Below are 21,005 nucleotides of genomic sequence, written 5' to 3' on the forward strand. Positions count from 1 at the left end.
GGGACAACTGCGCTTGAGCGGCGTCTCCTTTGATTGTCGTAAAGTAGGTCTGGAAAAAAAGAATATATTTCTCTTGTTTCCGCGGGGCCGAGTCTGCAGCATAAAGGCCGTAGATTACCGTTTCCGACCCCATGGGAAGCAAATATTACATTCTTCAGAGCGGCCCTTTGAGTCGGCGGACTTGGCCCCCGTATCATTTGAGTTTGACTTGGCCATCGCTTTAGAAATCTTAATTCACCGTGAGGATTCACCGTCGTGAAAAAATGGCTCTTTGTACCAAAACGCCCTTTGAAGTCTGGCTCCAAATATTGCGGGCTTTCATCAAATCGGCCCGCGCCTGCGTCAAACCGCGGCAGGCGCAGCTGAGAAAGTAAGACCTAACACAGGACGAGGGAGGGAGGGATGGCGCGGGCGCACACACACACACACACACACACACACACACACACACACACACACACACACACACACACTTTTTCCCCGGGTTCATCACATCAGTTCTTTTATTCGTCTGAATTCTACCACTTCTTTTTTTTGGCCTTTCCAGGCGTGGGCGCACTGTTTGTGCAGCTCGAGTGGAAAGGAACCAACACTTTCAGGGGTGAGGAAGAGGAGGAGGAAGAGGTGGTCCCTGAAATGTCCGGCTTTTTTTAAAGACACTAGTTCGGTAATATTTACTTTTTTTCCTCATACAAGATTTATTCAAAATACTCACAAAGTACAAGGCAATATCGGTGCGCATTTGGAGTGCTGCTCCATCCGGGGACCTTGGAAATGAAAAAAAATGACCATTATGATACAAAAAAATACAAAAATGCCCACCGTTTTTTTAACACAACATTTAGAAATTCACTGTTTTTTTTTCTTTGTTTTTTTTTTTTTTTTTTAAAAGAACAAATAATCGTTGACTGTCTGCACGAATGTAAACTTAAAAGCAGTGCAGTGAGGCGGCGAGAGAAGACAACACTGCCAACACGGACACGAACTTTTACAAATATCTACAAATGTACACTTGAAACATGCACTTTGGTTCAATAATACAAAAAGAAAACCCTCGGGTTCGGATTGGAAAAATAAATTAAAAACATACTGATGTCGAAAGTTTGTATTTACATTTTTTTACACGAACATACCCATAACCTACAATAAAGAACCACATGATCTACTGGATTTTACAGGACTCTCTCCACCAGTTGAGCCGTCGGGCGGGGTGTTCTTAGTCAGCAAGGTTCGTATATATATATATATATATATATATATATATATTAAGTAACAGGAAATTAGCACATATTGAGAGTTTGCGCGTTTCCTTCCCGGTGCGTCCCTTGGCTCCGACTGGTGTCTCGTTCCACGGCTCGTCCAGGAGAGGCCTTCACGGTCACCCGGAAACCTTTAATTTATTTTGTTTTGTTTTGTTTTTTTCTTAAATACTTGAAAAAAAAGAAGCCAAAAAAGGTTTTCTGTGACTTTTGGCACAGACAAAAAAATTAAAACGGGGTTAAAACGCATCCCTCGGGTCCGGCTGTCTGTACTGCGGCTCATCAGCAGGGTCGGGCGTGGAGGCCCCGCTGGGCGGCGTCTGGGCGCCGCTGGCCCCGGAGCTGTGGCACACGTACCACTCGCTCAAATTCGTAGGCTGGGACGCGCCGACCGGCTCCGACGCCACCGAGGAGCCAACCGGCTCCCGGCCCAAGTCCGAGGAGGGGGAGACCAGAGACGGAGTGGACGACTCGTAGCCTGAGCTGGGCGGGGGGCTCTTGCAGTGCACCTTCATGTGTTTCCTCAGGGAGCTCGGGTGGGTGTACGACTTATCGCAGCCTCTCACTTTGCAGTTGTAGGGCTTATCGCTGGTGTGGACGTGGGAGTGCTTCTTCCGGTCGCTGCTGTTGGCGAAGCGTCTCTCGCAACCGTCGAACTCGCACTTGAAGGGCTTCTCACCTGCACACACGCACACACACACATACACGCATACATCGTTTAGTGTCGTATTCGCAAAACCCACGGCATTACGCGTAATCCAAGTCGTGTGCTCTCAAATTAAACCATGACGGCGCCGATTTAGAAACATCGCTCTACTTTTACAGTCTATTTTTTGATACAGTGTGACTACACGGGAATGAACTAAAATCCCCACCCTTACTGGGTTTCCACCAGGCGACCGCGCACAAAGCGCGCCCCCGAACTGACCGGCTCTGTGCGCAAAGGTCAGCAGGCCCCTGAATCCACCACCTGGGAGGAAAGTGAGAGTTTGGGGTGCCACAGCTCGGCTCCACCTGTGTGCAGGCAGGTAGCACTGTTAAAGACTGGTGCATATGATCTGAGTCTATAGGAGCAGTATTTCTACCTGGTGTATGACAAGGCAAAAAAAAAGAAAAGAAAGGAGGGCATAGAAAAAAAAGACAATCTGAATAAATTACATGGAAATCACCCACTGCTGATTTTTTTCTCCTCCGATTAAAGCTTTTGAGAATATGTAATTGCCTCTGTCTAATTACACTTGCGGGATGAATATCAATTTGACCTTCAGCTGTTGGGCTGGGAGAGCCAATCAAGGATATTAGTGTCGTACAAGAAAGCGTTGAGGAACAGACCCCAGGGGCAACCCCAGTCATAACCACACTTTCCGCTTAGGTTTTAAACATGATACCAAAAGACCAGGCCCCTCGGGAGTCAACACACAGAAATAATTTAACAGATTTGTACTTAGGTAAAGTGAGCAAATGATATGAATAATACATGGGGAGCACTGTGGAGTGGATGGGGGTGGGGGTGGGGGGGCTGCCATGCAGCCACCGGGAAAAGGGGGGAATGTAGTCATTTAGTTTACAAGTCTGACTCGACATTTTGAGGCCCATTTTTTTTTCCATCCACGTCACCGAAGGGTGGTGGTAGTGGGGGGGGGCGCAGCCATATTGCACGTTTTCTGTGTGCGCACAGAAGGGACAACTTGGGATGTGTTTTGAGACTCTCAAATGCACATGCAAAACAGAGAGAAGCATTATATGTATATTAATATACATATGCAAATATATATGCATATAAATACATATCTATACTATCAAATTATATATTTTATATCTGTTTGGTGATTGACATAATGTGTGTATTTCAAATATAACATTAAATATACTATATATAATATATATATATTACACACACACACACATACACACACACACATACATATATATATATATATATATATATATTAGAATTGTGTGTTTTTTAACATTTTTCTCTATTTTCTAAATGTCACCAATCAGATAAAACATCGCAGGTTTGTAGTCATACCAGACTTTAAATAATGCAAGCAGAACATTGAAAATATTCCTTGTAAATAAGATCATAACGACTAAAATAGCAACAAGTGGCGAAAAATTCTTTCAAAACTAATGGAGATTATTTTCAAAGCCACCGACCCTGAAGTTGCGCCTTCCCAACTTTGCTGCCTCGTCCCTGTGCGTGCGTGCGTGTGTGTGTGTGTACGTGTGTGTGTGTGTGTGTGTACGTGTGTGTGTGTGTGTGTGTGTGTACGTGTGTGTGTGTGTGTGTGCGTGTGTGTGTGTCTTCCACAGCCCCTGTGACTTGAGCTGACGAGTCTAGTGGGCACACAGTGTGTGTGCGTGTGTGTGTGTGTGTGTGTGTGTGTGTGTGTGTGTGTGTGTGTGTGTGTGTGTGTGTGTGTGTGTTTGTTTGTTTGTGTGTGTGTGTGTGCGCGCGCGCGCGTGTGCTTAAACAAGAGGTTGAACCGTCAAACGGCCGAGCGAGCTGCGCCGCCAATCCCCCCACCCCCAAGTCGAAGCCTGCAAAGCAGCGACGCGACCCACGGACAAACAGGTGGGCAGCAGCCGCGTTGCGCAGACTTCCAAATCCAGTCGCGGTTATTCTTAAAAAAACAAAACCCAAAAAAAAAAAAAAAAAAACAACAACAAATAAATAAATAAATTAATTAAAAGAATCGTTAGCCGCTGCATGCACATTTACCCGGATTTTTTTATATTAAAGATAAAGCAAATGAAATTGATTGCTGGTTATCCGCGTGTCTACTGACCTGTATGCGTCCGCTTATGAATCTTAAGATTCTCGGATCTGGCGAACACCTTCCCGCAGCCGGGGAAAGGGCACGGGAACGGTTTCTCCCCGGTGTGCACGCGGATGTGATTGACAAGTTTGTACTTGGCTTTGAAGGGCTTGCCTTCCCGCGGACACTCTTCCCAGAAGCAGACGTGGTTCGCCTGCTCGGGTCCGCCGACGTGCTCCACGGTCACATGCGTCACCAGTTCGTGCATGGTGCTGTACGTCTTGGAGCACAGCTTCTTGGGCGAGTGTTCCGGCTCCAGCCACTTGCATATGAGCTCTTGCTTTATGGGCTGCCTCATGTAGCGGAAAAAGGCACCGGCTCCGTGGTGGTGGTGGTGGTGGTGAGGGTGGGGGTGGGGTTGCTGCTGCTGCTGCTGCTGCTGCTGGTGTTGGTGGTGGTGGGCGCTCAGATTCATGTTCAGATTGAGCGCGCCGTAGCCGTGCAAAGCAGAGCCGGAGAAGGGTTCAGCCCTGGAGCTTGCCACTTGACTCAAGTGATCGGACCGGACGTACATGTCTCCGGGTAGTCCCAGCCTTATTTGTCCGCCCAGCGCCGGGCCGCCCGGGGATCCGCTCGGCGCCTGGTCGCGGTGGAGTCCCGGGAAGAGCGGGTGGTTGCCGGCGTCGGGGTGCGGAGCATAGTGCCCCGGGTAGCTACCTGTTGTCGAGACAAACATGCCGCGGTGAGAGGCTGAACCTGCGGGCTGGTCGGTCAGCACCGGCATGGCTGGAGCCGTCAGATCTCTCCGGATGAGGAAATCCCTACCTGCGGATAAAGCCTGGGCCGTGTGAGTCATAGAGTAGGGCACCGACGTCGCCTGAACCGGGCCAAAAGCTCCCGTTTGACTGGAGACCACTTCACTGTGGCCTGCCATATGATGATTGTGGTGGCGGTGGTGGTGGTGGTGGTGGTGGTGGTGGGGATAATGATGGGCTGGGCTGATTTTGAGGGCCGCGGAGTGCCCCATGTGTTCTGGCCCGAATGGACTCGGCCCCAGGCGGGGTTCCGCAGTAATCTCCCCAGGGTGCGAGTGAGCCATTGAGTGTGGATGGCTGCTGAACCCCGGGAAGCCTGTCACGCTCTGAGGGGTACGGTGGTGATGATGGTGATGGTGGTGAGCCCCTGCCAAGTCAACTAATCTCAGCGCCGTGTTCCGTTTGGAAAACGTAGGGTCCATCACGGGGCTTCCCAATACATCCGCGCTCATTACCTCCTAATTTTAGAATAACTTGACAGCAGGCAAAATAATAATGATGATGACAAATATATTTTAATCGCAATGAGAAATAGAGGGGGGAGAAAAAAAAAACTTTTTAAAGTTAAGTCTATCTGCAGACTACATGGAATCCCATTCGGTTGAGAGGCAGCAGCAGGACGCTTTGATACTGAATAGAGATTCATGGTAGGCGCAGCAGCCCGCGGAGCCTAACAATCACCCCGCGCTCTAATTGGTCGAAACCCGGTGATTGACGTCACTGGTGACAATTTCCAACGCGAAGGAGAGAAAAAAAACACACAAAAAAAAACGTCTTAGTGACAGCCAGACGCCAGTGCGCATGCGCGGCGCCTCGGGGTAACGCTGGAGAGACAGAGAGATAGAGAGAAATAGTTGCCATGCAAAAAGGGAGGGAAGGGTGGGAGGAGGCGGAAGGGGGGGTTCTAGAATAATAATGATAATAATAATAAAAAAAACTTGATTCAGATATCCTGTCAGCAGAGCCCCTTTTGTCCGCGGTGACAAAAGGGGGACTGCGCGGAAATGCGGAAATTAAACGGCCGCGTTTATTTCGCGATTACAACGAAGAGAGAGAGGGAGAGAGAGAGACAGACAGACACAGAGAGAGAGAGAGAGAGAGCGAGAGAGAGAGAGAGAGAGAGAGAGAAAGGGAGCATTGTCGTTGGAAAAGTTGTTGCGAGGGGTCATAAATAATGCAGTGATATCTTCATTAGGGACAGCACCGTATGGAGGAGTCCTTTTTACGCGTACATTACGCACGGCTTTTTAAACGCACGTTTAAAATCAATGGGGGGGGGGGGGGGCATGGCCTGCTTAACCGGAGAGGGGGGTGGAGGGGTAGAGGGGGGAGCAACGTGGGAGCTTCGAGTCCGTCCGGAGGACGTACCCCGTTTTTTTTTGTTTGTTTTTACGCACCTCTCCATAAATGCTCATATTTACACACCCGATCCTCTGCGCGTAACGGTGGCGGCGGGGCTGATCTCTGCACCGGCGGTAAAAGTGTAAAAAAAAGGGTGGGGGCGGCGGCCATTGTCCCGGAGGCAAAAAGACAAGAAAAAAAAAGGAAACGGACGGGATCTGTTGTTATGACCGAGGGTAATTCCGCCGTCGAGGCGGGACGGCGTCGGACGAGGGCCACGGGAGGTGCCGCGCGTCTGCGCGGTTAAGTTCACGGGTAACTCGAACCCGAGCAAAACCCCGGCTCGGTGTTTGCGGTGAGTCACATGTAACACTTTTTATATACTTTCGGGGGGCCAAACATTCATCCACAAACCAGGCTTTAAAAAATGGTTTATTAGAATTTCCAATTATGTTTGGAGTTTCTGAAAATATGCCATTTCCAATGTTGGGTTTATTATTCATGCGTTAAACAGATGCAAGTATGACACTCAATGACTCATTAAAATCCAAAAGGTCCTCGTAGCATATGGAATATTAATTTTCCGCCTCATAATATCGACACTAATTTATGACTAATTTGTTTTTTTCTTCTCTTCATGTCATGCATTTTAATCAACCGCGTATGAACAGATGCGTATTTTTGAATAGGAAGTCAAACCAAGAAATGGCAGAGGGAAGTGACCGGGAATAACTGTCCAGGTCACTTTATCATACAAAATCATTAATGAATTAGAAAAAAAAACAATTAAAATAAATTTACGTACTTACTTTAACCTACCCTGAGTTGATAAAGGTGCCAAGGTAACAGCATGAATACGTTTCTTAGCCACTTCAATTCACTAAATACATAAGCCTCATTAATCACTAATATCAAATCATAAATATAAATATATATATGTGTGTGTGTGTATGTGCGCGTGTGTATCTATTTATGCGTGTGTGTGTGTGTGTGTGTGTGTGTGTGTGTGTGTGTGTATATATATATATAAGTACATATATAGTTTTCTCTGTTTCCTCAAATTGACATGTCAGAAGCTTCGCTGACAGCGTCTCATCCAACGCGTTTGTGTGTGCGACAATATTTGGAGATGCGCCGGGTCCCGAACGTTGTTTATGAACTGGTATTTTGCGCCTGTGCCCCCCCAACCACCACCCCCGCAGCTGTGGCCCCTAGGAGGCTCAGTATCACAGCGTCGTGCGAAAAAAACTTTTCCAAGTGCTATTTCTGGGGGTGCACGTCGAACAAGGGAAGCCGCGCCAAGTGGAGTGGAGTTTGCCCGGGACGCTGCGTAAAGACCCCTCAAACAGGGGGTGGGGGGTCGGTGGGAGGAAAGGAAAAGGAGTTGAATATTGCAGAGGTCTCATAAAACAGCGGTTTTTGCTTTCATTGTAAATCTGCAGTAGCTCCTGGTGGCCATTTTAAATTCTGATATGACCCCAGCACATTGGGAGAAATCACACTTAAACGGTTTCTGGCCTCACTTCTTACAAATAATAGTAAAAAAAAACTGTCAGGATCTAATTTGCGTGAACGGAGCTCCCCTTAACGTGCAACTGATCACTGCATCCATCTACCATTCGATTTCCAATACGCCCTTAATTTCAAATTAAAAGGAATTTCCCCTATGGTGATCAATACAATTCATCTTATCTTATCTTATCTTATCTTATCTTATCTTATCTTATCTTATATTATCTTATCTTAAATTAAATTAAATCAATCGTGTGATGTCCGGTGCTCTTTGGAGTTGTGCGCCTTCCCTACCGTTCTCCACCTGTTGAGGGATCCTTCCTCTGCAGAAGTAGAAGTGTGTGCCCTTTGAATAAAATAGGAAAAACATACATTTAAATAAGTAACGACTGAAGTTATGGGTATAACTTGTGAAGTGGAGAACAACCAAACCTCCTCTCTGTCCCCGGTCTCCTAAGAGGGATTTGGACAGAGCCCTTGCAGAAACACCACCATGGTAGCCAAGGAGATATCAGAATGGGTTTGAGTTTGTGCTCTGAGGCTATGAAAGCTATGGAGCTCTGAGGCTCACAGGCCCTGAGGCTCTGAGGCTCTGGGGCTTTGGGAATTGGAGCCCCGGCAGCCGGAGGCTCCTGCAGGGAGCGCCGCAAATCCCACTTGATAAATTCGACAACCCACAACATCTTACGCGCAGGCTGCTCTGCATCAGCGGCCTGCAAAAAATGTGTGAGTGAGTGCATTACACAAGCGCTGGTCGACCTGCATGGGCACCGTGGATCCTTGTTGCGTGTTGGGGGTTGCGATCCCGGATCTGAAACGCAGATGTTTTTTCGCCGACGAGCGTTCCAAGTGGACGCGGAAAACTGCGCTCCGGGAGGTGTGTGTGTGTGTGTGTGTATGTGGGAGGGGAGGGAGGGGGGGTTCCCACACAGCTCCACGCAAAGTGGATCGCCCTTTCACGTTCAGGGGGAACCCGACAACAGAGTTTAGTATATAACCCAGCTAGCTCTCCCGTGGGGTTTTTACACGGCCCTTTCTTCCCCCCACTGCGACTGTACCTGCGCACAGGCCGACGCCCGGAGGAGGAAGGGGGCGATGGGTAGAGGGAGGGGGTTGTTTACAGTCCACTCAGTCCACGGAGCCATCTTTCGTGTGTCACTTTCAGATAGACGGACGGGTGACAACCACAAACAGACTCACACGCTGCCAGTCTGTGTATATGTGTGTTTGTGTGCAAAAAAACGTGGTTCGTCGTCGCCTCCGCCTTTGTTTTTCATTTCTTTTCTCCCGCCGTTATTCAGCCTTTTAACCAAATCCACAGTCAGCAATCCCACAATATCGGGGATTGATGATGCGCGGAGGCCAATGGAAGTGTGAGCCCTGCGACGTGGATTGTTATTTGGTGAGTGGATGTCACCGCGAGGCGGTGGTGGTGGTTGCGGGGGGAGAAGGGGGCTCAGCCAATCGGATGCTTCCTCCTAAGCCACGTGACCGCACCCCCTCCTCTCCCATTCATCAGGGCTGGACCGTGTCGTCTTTTCAATTCATTTATCTGCAGGAATGATTGCGACTATCAGTCTGGAGCTCACCGCCTGACGGAGGAGGTGAAAGTCGCGCCGCGGGAAGATAAAACCGCACACACACACCAAAAAATAATAATAATAATATTGCGTGTGCGCATGTTTTTTTTTGGTTGCGTTGTGCGACGGAGGAGCGGCGTCGGGGTGTTTTGAAAAAGTCAACCAAATTGGAGAGTTTGCTGGAGGAGAAAGACAGACAGATAGATAGATAGATAGATAAATAGATAGATAGATAGATAGACAGACAGATAGACAGATAGACAGATAGAGAGCGAAGGAGGGAGAGAGAGAAGAATATCCGTGCGTGATTTTTGGCTCTCTGCGCTCAGACGCGTCGCCGGGTCCAGACTGAAGATGCTCCTGGACGCAGGACCGCAGTATCCCGCCATAGGAGTCACTACTTTCGGCTCCTCGCGGCACCACTCCCCGGGCGAGGTGGCGGAGCGGGAGGTGGCGCTGGGCATCAACCCGTTCGCGGACGGCATGGGCGCCTTCAAGATCAACCACGGCTCCCACGACCTGGGCTCCGGCCAGACAGCGTTCTCGTCGCAGGCGCCCGGCTACGCGGCGGCGGCCGCGCTGGGACACCACCACCACCACCATCACCACCCCACCCACGTCGGCTCCTATTCCACGGCGGCGTTCAACTCCACGCGGGACTTCCTCTTCCGGAACCGGGGCTTCGGCGAGGCGGCGGGCGCGCAGCACAGCCTCTTCGCGTCCGGGAGCTTCGCGGCGCCCCACGGACACTCGGACGCCGCGGGCCACCTGCTCTTCCCGGGGCTTCACGAGCAGGCGGCGGGCCACGCGTCGTCCAACGTGGTCAACGGCCAGATGCGGCTGGGCTTCTCCGGGGACGTGTACGGCCGAGCCGAGCAGTACGGCCACGTTACGAGCCCTCGCTCCGACTACGCGTCCACGCAGCTGCACGGCTACGGCCCCATGAACATGAACATGGCCGCGCACCACGGAGCCGGGGCCTTTTTCCGGTACATGCGGCAGCCCATCAAGCAAGAGCTCATCTGCAAGTGGGTCGAGCCGGAGCAGCTGACGAACCCCAAGAAGTCGTGCAACAAAACTTTCAGCACCATGCACGAACTGGTCACTCACCTGACGGTGGAGCACGTTGGGGGCCCGGAGCAGACCAACCACATCTGCTTCTGGGAGGACTGCTCCCGGGAGGGCAAGCCCTTCAAGGCCAAATACAAACTTGTCAATCACATCCGGGTGCACACCGGAGAGAAGCCGTTCCCGTGCCCGTTTCCCGGCTGCGGCAAAGTGTTCGCCCGCTCGGAAAATCTAAAAATTCACAAACGGACTCACACCGGTAAGAACCGCGCGCAGCGGCCGCGTCCGGTCCGCTTGCATTCCTGGTCATTGTTTTGGGGGGAAGTTACAACTATTTTTTTCCGTTATTTTTATTCAAAATTATTGAAGGATTTTTTTTTTTATTTGCACGCTTATTTTTTCGTTTTTGCAAAAAAAAAAAAAAGAAAATGAAAATTAAAACGTCGCGGCGAAAAGGCCAATGCAAAAAACGCAAAAAGCAACCTTTTTTACTGTGACAGTGTTTTTTTTTTATTACACAGTTATAACGTAATTGCATGTGTAAATAACGAGTGTGGCGGGATTGCACTTAACCATACGTGTTTGTGTGTGTGTTTTCGTTTAGGTGAAAAGCCCTTTAAGTGCGAGTTTGACGGCTGCGACCGGCGGTTCGCCAACAGCAGCGACCGCAAGAAACACATGCACGTCCACACGTCGGACAAGCCGTACCTCTGCAAAATGTGCGACAAGTCCTACACACACCCCAGCTCCCTGCGGAAACACATGAAGGTAAACACCCCTCCACCTTGGCATGTGTGTGTGTGTGTGAGCGCATGTGTGTGTGTGTTATTATTAAGAGCTTTAAGCAGAAGCGCACTTAATTGTGTTGATAAATTGGCAGTTAATGTGTCACTTTCTTTTAAAAACGCATGGAAAAATATATATAAACGAGTGCACATTCAAAAAAACACTGTCTCTCGCCCACGCAGGTCCACGAATCCACCAACCCGGGCTCGCAGCCGTCCCCAGCCGCCAGCTCCGGGTACGAGTCCTCCACGCCCCCCACCATCGTGTCCCCGTCCACAGAGAACCAGAGCAGCAGCTCCATATCGCCGGCGGCCTCGGCGGTCCACCACAGCGGCGGGCACGGCGCGCTCTCGTCCAATTTCAATGAATGGTACGTGTAAAAAAAAAAAAAAATCGGAGAAGAGAGCGAAAGGAAGAGAGAGGGGAAGGAAGGGGATAAAACGAGAGAGAAAAGACTGCAGATTTTAAAAAGAAAACTGCTTTGGAATCAAAGACTTTATCGAGTCAGCCAGTGAGACTTGGACTGAGAGAGGAGGAGGCCCGCAGGAGAGGTGACACATGTCAGAGGAAAGAATGCATGGACACAGAGGATGATGTGGAAAAGGAGGAAGAGGAGGAGGAGGATAGCCTCGTTCTCACCTCTTCCCCCCATCGATATTTCCCTTCTTCTTCTTCTTTTTATTATTTTTTACTGAGAGACTTTGCTCACAAGAGATCTTGGGAAAAAAAAAATAAATACAAGCATGTAATCTGCGGGTTCCCCCCCCCCCCCAACTACCCACTCCCACACTTACACCCCCAACTTTTTTTTTGTACATAAAGATTTCACCAAGTTGGAGGCAGGCAAGAATAATAATAAAAAAATAAAAGAGAAGTGTAATATTTTATTTTGTAAATAGTTCGATCACATGGGAAGGGGGAATGTGCGTGTGTGCGGAGGGGGGGATGAAATGTGCTCCCTAGATATATGGGTTTTTAAAAAAGAATATGGCGATGATTAGACTCAACTGCAAAGAATGTTATAGTTGTGTACCAAAATGTGAAATATTCAGTATTACTACAGTCTACGCGTCGAAGCCCCCGCCCCCACCCCTCCCTCCTTTAACCGGCTCTTAGTATTAATGTGCTTTTTTGTAGGCTCTTCAGTGCAAACACCTCGTTCCCGGGTCCGGTTTTTTGAGTAGCGCAGTGTCATTGTTGTTATTTAATGTCATGTCGATGCAGTCGTGTAGTGAAGAAGAAGACGAAGAAGAAGAAAAAAGAAAAAAAAGCCTGCCAATCCGTGTCCGTCTGTTTTTTCCCATGTGCGTGGTAAATAATAAGATAAATCTGTCAATCGCTTTGTCCGAAAGGAAGTATTATTACATGTAAACGTAGCTCAATTTTTCCATATTTATCCGCATGTGAAAGGACCGGTGTCTTTTTTTTAGAGGTGCTCGGTATTTATGGAGAAATGCGCTCGTATGTAAAATTTAGTTTAAAAAACAACAACAACAACAACAACAACAACGACAACAACAACAACAGACAAATGTTTGGATACATTTCGTACTATATTAAAGGATTAAAAAATACATAAAGCACTGCGTTTGGGGTTGTTGATTATCGGGCGGATCTTCCGTTTCCTCTCCGACATTTGCAAAATAGTGTGTTAAAAAACTCTTAATTTTTTTTTTAATTGCAGACCCCGACTCCCCCTTTGCAGACTTTTATTATTTCTACCAACATTATTTGTATTTCTAGAACCGGCGAGTTTTGTTTGCATTAGTAATTTCGACTGCCTGCCTCTGTGTGTGTGTGTGTGTGTGTGTGTGTGTGTGAGAGAGAGAGAGAGAGAGGGAGAGAGAGAGAGAGAGAGAGAGAGGAAGAAAGCGTGGCATAGGGTGTTTTAAACTGTCACAACTTTTCTGTCGGTCAACAATAAGTAAATTCACCCCCTCCTCCTCCTCTTCCTCTTACCCCCCTCGCATCTTCTGTTTAACCAAATTAACATCCAACGTTGTGCCCTCCAGTAATGTGCAAATGAAATCGATTCATCACGCCGGTTGTTTCTTCGGAGTACTTTGCGTTACTTAATTGTTTGGGAATCTATTTTTTTTTTTTTTGTTGTGGGGTGGGGGTCTAATTTATTTTCTTTCGTGGTGAGTTCACGACCGGTGGGAGCGCGGAGGAATCAGCCACCCCGCACACCTCCACCCCCCTCATTGTTCCCCGGCTGCAGCTTTGCTTGCTTGCTTGACCGCCCCATTAGGCAGAGATCACATCAGCAGCCGCCGGTGATCACGGTTAACACCGGCGGCGTGCACGTAGCCGCGATCTGTCAGTCTGCACGCCACCCCCTCCCTTTTTTTTTACTTTTAAAAAAAGACAGTTTGCATTTTTTGCCCCCCCCCCCCACCTCATACACACACTCAAAATATACATGTGCGTGATCCAAGGAAAGGACGCCGTACACGACGCTGCCACCGTTTCCCAGATTATGTATTGAAATGTATTTTCTATTTTCACGGACTATTACATCCGGGGAGAAATGAGGGATGGTGATAAAAAATGACTTTTCTCCCCACCCACCCCCGCCCCACCCTCTCCTCACCCCTTCTCCACGACTGCTATTTAACTCTCTCTCTCCCTCATCACGGGTCCCGCGGGGGCGGACGCCGCCGTGGATTTCGTGGACGTGAAAATATCCGTGGATTTGTGAGAAAAAAAATATCTTTAAATATGCTACATAGGCGTGATAACGCTGGAATATGACTTGATGGAATAACCTAGGGGAGGAAAACTAGGTTTCGTTTTATTCCCTTTTTTATTGACAACCTCACAGCGAATAAAATAAGTATTTTTAACGCGGGGAAAAACACCGCGACAGACGGTGCGCTCTTTTTTCCCATAACACGCTAATACGGTTGCACGCAGTTTAATTGCCATTTCATGCTCCAGTCGTGTTACTTTACACCGAACTTGCACACGGCGTCCAAAAAAAAGTCAACGACAGCCAGTCATCGCGTCTATTAACGTCCGACAGAAAATAAGTTAAAAAAAAACACTTGAAGAGTGTTTACAAGTTTTTTTGGTGATGCCAAACATCTGAAGAAACTCGCAGGTTGCATGAATATGCATGAGGAGAGTTGCTGACCGCCGGAACACATGCGTGTGACCGCGTGTCACGTCACGCACTTCGTGGAATTATCAAAAATACTACAGCATTTAAATGCATCTTCCAGTAATTCGACTTTTTGTCTGTTTTACGCACAAATAACCGTTTTTGTTTTTAGAGCCACGATATCCCTGCAGGCCACCGGATGGACGGGTGACCATCGGCCCATCATTGACAACTAATCGATAGGTTCAGCGACTTTATGTTTAAGATCCTACGAGATTGAGACGCGCGTAGTATTAATTTAAAGCGACGCACGTAACGTAGAAAAAGAGAGAAAAAAATCCCTTTAACTTCCATCTGTTGAGTGCAAAACTTCGAACACCAACAATAACAACAACAATAAAATAACAACAACAACAACAACAACAACAAAAACAATAATAATCATAATAATAATAGTAATAAAATAATAATAATAATAATAATAATAATAATAATAATAATAAAGATCAGGTTCAAGTCGAGCCCACTTTAGTTTATTTTCGAACACTACCGAAAATGCAAAACCTTATGTGCAGCACATAATATCCCCCTCCCCGTCCCCGGCAGGCTCCGGGTAATGGAGCGGCTCGTCCCGCAGCTCCAGGCCCCGTAATCACAACCGAATTCCGCCTTCCCGCAGCAGAAACCGCCTCCTGTCACATGACTGCAGAGGGACTCCAATACACTAGCTGTGGAAAATAAAGAAAGGTAGAAATGAATGTGTATGGGTGTGTGTGTGTATATGTCTGTGTGTGTGTGTTCAAAAGGATAGAATGAGGTGAATCATTTCGTTTTAATTCTGTTTATATTAAAAAGACGAAGGGCGTCAATGATGTTGAAATTCTCCAAGAAAAGTTAAAATTATAAGTGCGTCGTTTTGCTTGTCGTTAAATCGTCGGCAGACACTGCGCATGCCCGGTTCACCTTGACACAAAGCCGACCGTTTATTTCTTATATTTTAATGTCTTTATTTTATATGAATTCCCACCCAAACTCACAGCTTTTAGAAACACGTTTAATTATCTATTTTCCCAGAAAACACACATTTCGTATCTATTTATTTCCTAGAAAACACACATAATTTATTTGATTATCCCCAAACCTATATCTTTTTTTTTTTTTTTTTTTTTTAAATTATCTGTGTATTTATTTATTTACTTATGTAAGTGTCCAACTGGGCTGTGCTCTATTGCTCTATTTAACCCCATCGATGCTGGGTGTTGGGGAGGGTTCTTCTTCCTCTGCGGTGACACACAGACCCACGGTGACACCCCCCGTTGTGGACTCTGACACGCCATTAGGTTTCGGAGCGTGCAGGAGATTTGTGGAGGCGGTGACCTGGTGCTGCACCCCCCCACCCTACCACCCCTTCCTGATGTGTTGCTAAATGAGGCCACTCCAATTAGCTCCTCTCTCCACCTCCAAGCCTCTCCCCTCAGTGAGGAGAACCCTTCTGGTTATCCCAAAGAGCTCCAACCAATGCATCAGGTACTTATTCCTGACACGCTGCCTTTCTCAAAGGCCGATATTCAAGTCCAACAACCAAATCAACGAATTTCCTTGTAATCACGCAGCAGAGACGTGACCTTTGCTATGGTTTTCTATTTTTCAGAATACTTACACTTACTGACAAAATATGTGTTTATAGCTGTGGCAAACAAGACCAGTTTGGTCGACGCCAGAGCGCCAGGGGCCGTCGCTCGGGTGCCAGGAACCGTTGGGGTCGGGATATTTGTGCGAGGTGGCTCCATGAAAGGCCGTAAACCAATGGAGATTCAATGACTTGATTAAGCTTGCCTGATTTAGCCAACATTTTGATATTATGTGTTTGTAAAAGGCGATGCATATGGTACGTTAATGTAGTGTTCGATGGGAAGGCCTGCCTTGCAGAGCAGCTTGTCGACATCTGGTTATCTGATGAGTCTGAGAATAACTCACTCCTCGGCGAGAGGATGTCCAGCAAGAGATAATTGCCGGCAGATTTCTAGCGATCCAATTCACATCTCCGCATTTTCGTCAGACGCAGATTGTGACGCGGCCCCAGAGGAAAAGGCGGCAAATAGTTGTGGCGCCACCAAGCTTTTAATTGGTTTGTGGCAATCGGCCTGTGACAATTGAGATGAATGTTGGGATTCCACTCTCTTCTGCTCTGAGTTCTGGTTAACCTGTTTGTTATTGCTCTGTTTGTGACATGTGGCATTTTAAATTGAAAGCAGAGCCAAAATTATTATTATTCAAATTTTTTAGCATCCTCTGAGCAGCATATGTGTCTCATCGTTGTTGTACGAACCAGAATTCCAAACCAAAGTCTGTTGGAGTGGAAGACGTGTCTTCTTTATTCCAATAGCCGGTGTTGACGTCGGGTCAAAGCGGTGTGTCTTTGAAAAGAAAATGGGGGAAAACAAAATCGTTGTTGTCACACACGTCCGAGTGAGCCGACAAGAATGATATATCAGATTCTTCAAGTCACTCCGATGGGAAACACATCATGGGGAAAGCTGTAAGACAATCCGCCAGAAACGCAGCTCGTTGCACAATCCCTCCGGTTGAACCCCCACTGAAAAAAAACAAAAAAACACAAATCAAATTTTAGAGACCTGTCGTTGGCAAGTTAACACATCCCAAATATTGATTTCCTTAAAGAGGAAATGGCAAAACTAACTGAAATCGTCTCCCACTGGTGAGCCTGCTTGTGACGTTGACAAACACTGAGAACTTTCCTGTTTCTGTGTGTGTTTGTGTGTGTGTGTGTGTGTGTGTGTCTGTGGGTATGCGTAGCTAAAGCTCTTCTCAGTGTTACATTAACAAACACACACACACACACACACACACACACACACAGTCTTTTCTCGCTGTTGCTCAGCCTGATAATGGAGGAACATCCATCATGGGAGTCCAGTGTGCGGTATGGCTGTGTGTGTGTGTCTGTTTGCCGTAAGCGTGAACATCTGTAGGCATTTTCCATCCAGAATAACTGGGGGGTATCTCTATAGGTCTTTTCGAGTAACACCCCCCGAGGCAATACCAACAACACTGAACCGTGTTGTAAAACGTCACGGCGGAAGGAATTGCGTGGATTTTCTTATTTCCTGTTTATGCCTCACTCGGAGGGCCGAGGCCGTCCTCGGTGTGCAGGAGGTATCGACGTCACAGGCTAATGCAACCTTTCAATCACACCTGAAATTTACTTCCTCTCTGCAGCGCATTCACTTTCAATTACACCAGCACGACAGAAAGGGAATGATTAAAATAAAACTTGGCAAGCAGAGAGAGAGAGAGAGATAGAGAGATACGTGTGTTTGTGTGTGTGTGTGTGTGTGTCTGTCTGTGTGTGTCTGTCTGTCTGTGTGTGTGAGGCAATCATACCGACGCCTTTGGCATGGCTTCGTTCCCGCCAGCTGCATCGGCAGGACTCAGGTGGAAACAGGAGTCAGGCAGAGTCAGGAGCCAAAAGCAGACCCAGGTTCAATGTCTATGTGTGTGTGTGTGTGTGTGTGTGTGTGTGTGTGTGTGTGTGTGTGTGTGTGTGTGTGTGTGGTTACTGTGTGTGTGGGTCACTGTGTGTTTGCATGGCTGTGCACTCTAGCAGGAAAGGGGATATTAGTCACCTAACGCTGCCAGGAGGGCCGGTTTCGTCGCTAGTTTTCTCTTTCAGAGGAGCGTGTGTCACTGCAGAAGCTCGGCGACGACATACGCACACGCAGAGGACGGTGAAAGAAACCTTAAATCAAACCTGCGGAAACTTCATTTATTAAATACGTGGTGCTGAAGTATCGCGCCTTCACAGCTGATTGCAGTTTATTTAATAAGAGGTGATAAGATATGACCAGATAAGCGAGATAACAAATTCTCCCCCCCTCGAGGCCTGAACGGTTGGTGCAGCAACCAAAGGCTTAAGTATCAAATGTTTTTTTTTTCAATTGCGCGATGTCAGTGTTCCCTGGCAGAGGTGAGAACAGACGACAAAACCTGAGACGTAATGAGGTCGCGTTGGCTTGGCAAAGCTGCGATGACCTTCGTTTGTGTCCCTGGTGGGGAAGGTGAGAAACTGTGAACAAGTTTGATTTTTAATATTATTTAACAATGCACTGCTGATTTACAGGTACAGAAAGGCGAGACAACGGTGGTGGAAGGTCCTGACACGTGCAGAAACCAACTGTACATAAATCATATGTGACTCTTTACTTTGATTGTGCTGAAAAATTAGTAACATTTTCATCCTTTCATTCTACATTGCAAAGAAAATTGGGGGTGCAGGGCAAGGCAGAACCCACAACCCTCCTGAGCATTTATTTTTAAGATTTTTTGACATTATCAGCCTATTTTCTGGCAAATAATAATTCAAAAAACCAAATATCAAAAATTCCCTGAAATTCATTTCAGCTGAACTGTTTGTTGCTTATTTACAGTTTGATTGACACGACCTGGTGCAGCTGTTTGTTTGTTTTTTCTTTCCTCTCCAACTTTTCAGCAGATCAATAATTGGTGTCATTTTGTGATGACATATATTAGCAAAACCACAAAGTAATAACTGTGTAAAAACAAATCTGAACTGAACTGTACTGAAATGCATTTTCACAATGGCATTTAAGCAACACCTGTATCGGGCGTTGTCTCTGTCAGCTGCACAGCGTGGTGCAGGCGGCATCCAGAGATCCTGGCATTTGATGTCTCCATGTGGAATCATTTCATTATCCTTGTCCGCTGTGTTTCCATCTAACACCCTTTCTCCCCACTGGTCGGGACGATCCTACTCCCACTTCCATTTTAAGCAGAAGTTGTGGATATTCGGATCTCTTGTTCGTTGCATTTCCCTAATCTAAACAGGCGTGAGGTCCTTGGAGACGCAGGGACCCACCGGTTTCTGAAACATCTCCACAGGATTGTATCAGACAAAACAGCCAGTGTGTTTTCTGGTAACGAAGTGAAAGTCAGGGTCTGTTTTTTTTTTTTTTTTTTTTTGAATGTCATATTTGTGAAACGACATGTCAGCAAAGCCTCGTTTTTTTGACAACCCCTGTGCCCAGGGGGTTGTTTTGGTAAAAAGCCTTAATGGACAAGCTTTGATATGTCCTCCGAAAGAGCATCCAGCTGAACCTCTCACTACAGAGTTGTTTCCAAACTCTGCATCCGTCTGTCAGCTCCCTGCGCGAAAACCGCTGCACCCGTCGACAAACAGATAGACGGAGGCCTGTTGCTCCCTAATAGCTGCTTGAAAACACCCTTTTCAGCAAATCATTTAAACACATTTTCCTTAAATGTGTTTGTATTTTCATCTCAGAAATAAGTGGCTTAAAATGGCAATCGACTATTCAAACTCTGAAATGCACCGCTGACTTTGTTTATGTTTTGATTTATGTTTATTGCGGGGTTTGTTTGTTTTTTCTTTTTTTGATTTTAATCCAAAAATTTCAGACAGAGCTGTAAAGTCACAGCAGGGAAAGAAACAGCAAAGTTTTTTAAACCGGTGGAGACTCTGAGCGGTCGATCTCACCCATTTCACCCGCGAACTTGAATTTCATTGGAATGTGATATTAGCTGCTAAAGTGCTAACCGCAGCTACTGCTTGAATTTAAAAGAGAACAGAGATGAACAGGTGCCATCATGGAAATTTAAAAAAAAAAAAAATCCCTCTTTATGCCATATATAAGCAGCGTGATTGAATTTGGATAAAAGTCTGTAGTTACATATTGAAATACTGTGAGCATCAAAACAGGAAAACAAGTACAACCACAGGGTGCTCTTGGGTGCGTTGGGGATTAGTATTTGATCCTTTTTATAAAAAAAAAAAATGGTGATTTAAATCGCAACCTTTGTTCGCCCGAGGCCTTTCTTTTAGATGACGCATTGCATCGTCACGTAGGACGCTGTTCCTCTGCGACTTGTGTGACTGCGCGGCTGTGTGACCTCAGCCCACTGCTCAAAATTTGCAGGAAATGACGGCCTGACTTTTTTTTCAGGAAATCACATTGGTCAAAGTATTATCCTGTCACCCACTCGTAAATAACTTCGAAAGCTGTGTTCGCTCAGTTGATTTAATCCTGAAACAACCCCAAGCAACCTCATTGCCATCAAGCGGGAGGTAAATAAATCACTTGAGCTTCTGCAAAGGTTTTTTTTTTTCAAACCTGCAAACGGCCCTTCTAACACATGTTTGTCCGAAACCAAAAGTTAAAACTTTTTTTTTTTTCCTGCAAACTTTTGGCAATTTAGGAATGCTGAAGATGAGCATTGTTGCATGTGCAGATGGTTTGGAGAAGCATCAGTCTCTGTCAGTGGTGTAATAATGCAGACATTCCATACTGGGACACTTCATGAGCAGAAGAGGCTCATGCGAGGCGGGGGGAGTGTTTCCCTAAATCAAATAAAGGCTTGTCTTTCTGGTTGAAGCCTGAGAAGCAGCACCCCGGTGAGGATGTGGCGGGAATGAAATTACGAAAACAACCTGCTGTTTACGCCGACTGCATTTTCATACATTACAGATCCGTAAATGCTGTTAAGCGAAATGCGATCAAATTCAAAATGCGCTCCGCAATAAAGTAGAGTATGAACTGATCCAGATAAAAATGCATGATGATTTGCCGCCAATATATGTATGAATTTAGCACTTTTTTATTAGACATCACTTCGAGTTGGCGTTGAACGCTTTCAAATGATAAGAAAAGCTGATATTTTTTTGAATTTATGATTTTCTCTGTGATAGTAAATGCTATATATTACACACGTCATGCATTTATTTA

The 21,005-nt window shown here is 46.7% G+C and overlaps 2 protein-coding genes across 4 annotated transcripts; one reads left to right on the top strand and one right to left on the bottom strand.

Moving 5' to 3' along the window:
* Positions 1-485: 485 nt before the first annotated feature.
* Positions 486-5,584, bottom strand: zic4 (zic family member 4). Of its 3 annotated transcripts, none has more exons than XM_086150349.1 (3): positions 4,052-5,584; positions 1,826-1,938; positions 486-767 (listed from the first exon to the last, which is right to left on the bottom strand). In XM_086150349.1, exons 1-3 carry the CDS (start codon positions 5,286-5,288, stop codon positions 699-701), a joined length of 1,419 nt encoding a protein of 472 aa, XP_086006475.1. In that variant the 5' UTR covers positions 5,289-5,584; the 3' UTR covers positions 486-698. The 3 variants fall into 3 exon arrangements, with proteins under 3 accessions (XP_086006475.1, XP_086006473.1, XP_086006474.1); XM_086150348.1 differs by lacking the exon at positions 486-767 and having other exon boundaries at positions 862-1,938; positions 4,052-4,738; positions 4,847-5,584; XM_086150347.1 differs by lacking the exon at positions 486-767 and having other exon boundaries at positions 852-1,938.
* A 3,635-nt stretch (positions 5,585-9,219) lies between these two features.
* zic1 (zic family member 1 (odd-paired homolog, Drosophila)) lies at positions 9,220-12,703 on the top strand. The gene is made up of 3 exons (XM_086151115.1): positions 9,220-10,596; positions 10,942-11,105; positions 11,306-12,703. Exons 1-3 carry the CDS (start codon positions 9,624-9,626, stop codon positions 11,501-11,503), a joined length of 1,335 nt encoding a protein of 444 aa, XP_086007241.1. The 5' UTR covers positions 9,220-9,623; the 3' UTR covers positions 11,504-12,703.
* The last annotated feature ends 8,302 nt before the right edge of the window (positions 12,704-21,005 follow it).

The sequence above is a fragment of the Fistularia commersonii genome, chromosome 8, assembly GCF_037954325.1.
Source record: "Fistularia commersonii isolate RoL2024-O1a breed Wild chromosome 8, RoL_Fcom_v1.0, whole genome shotgun sequence".
Classification (NCBI taxonomy): domain Eukaryota; kingdom Metazoa; phylum Chordata; class Actinopteri; order Syngnathiformes; family Fistulariidae; genus Fistularia; species Fistularia commersonii.

Coding starts and splice junctions, on each gene's coding strand:
- zic4 (XM_086150347.1), bottom strand. CDS start 5,288: ATGAGCGCGGATGTATTGGGAAGCCCCGTGATGGACCCTACGTTTTCC. Junction 1,939..4,051: donor TCATAAGCGGACGCATACAG/GTCAGTAGACAC, acceptor GCGTGTGTGCAG/GTGAGAAGCCCTTCAAGTGC.
- zic1 (XM_086151115.1), top strand. CDS start 9,624: ATGCTCCTGGACGCAGGACCGCAGTATCCCGCCATAGGAGTCACTACT. Junction 10,597..10,941: donor TCACAAACGGACTCACACCG/GTAAGAACCGCG, acceptor GTTTTCGTTTAG/GTGAAAAGCCCTTTAAGTGC. Junction 11,106..11,305: donor CCCTGCGGAAACACATGAAG/GTAAACACCCCT, acceptor TCGCCCACGCAG/GTCCACGAATCCACCAACCC.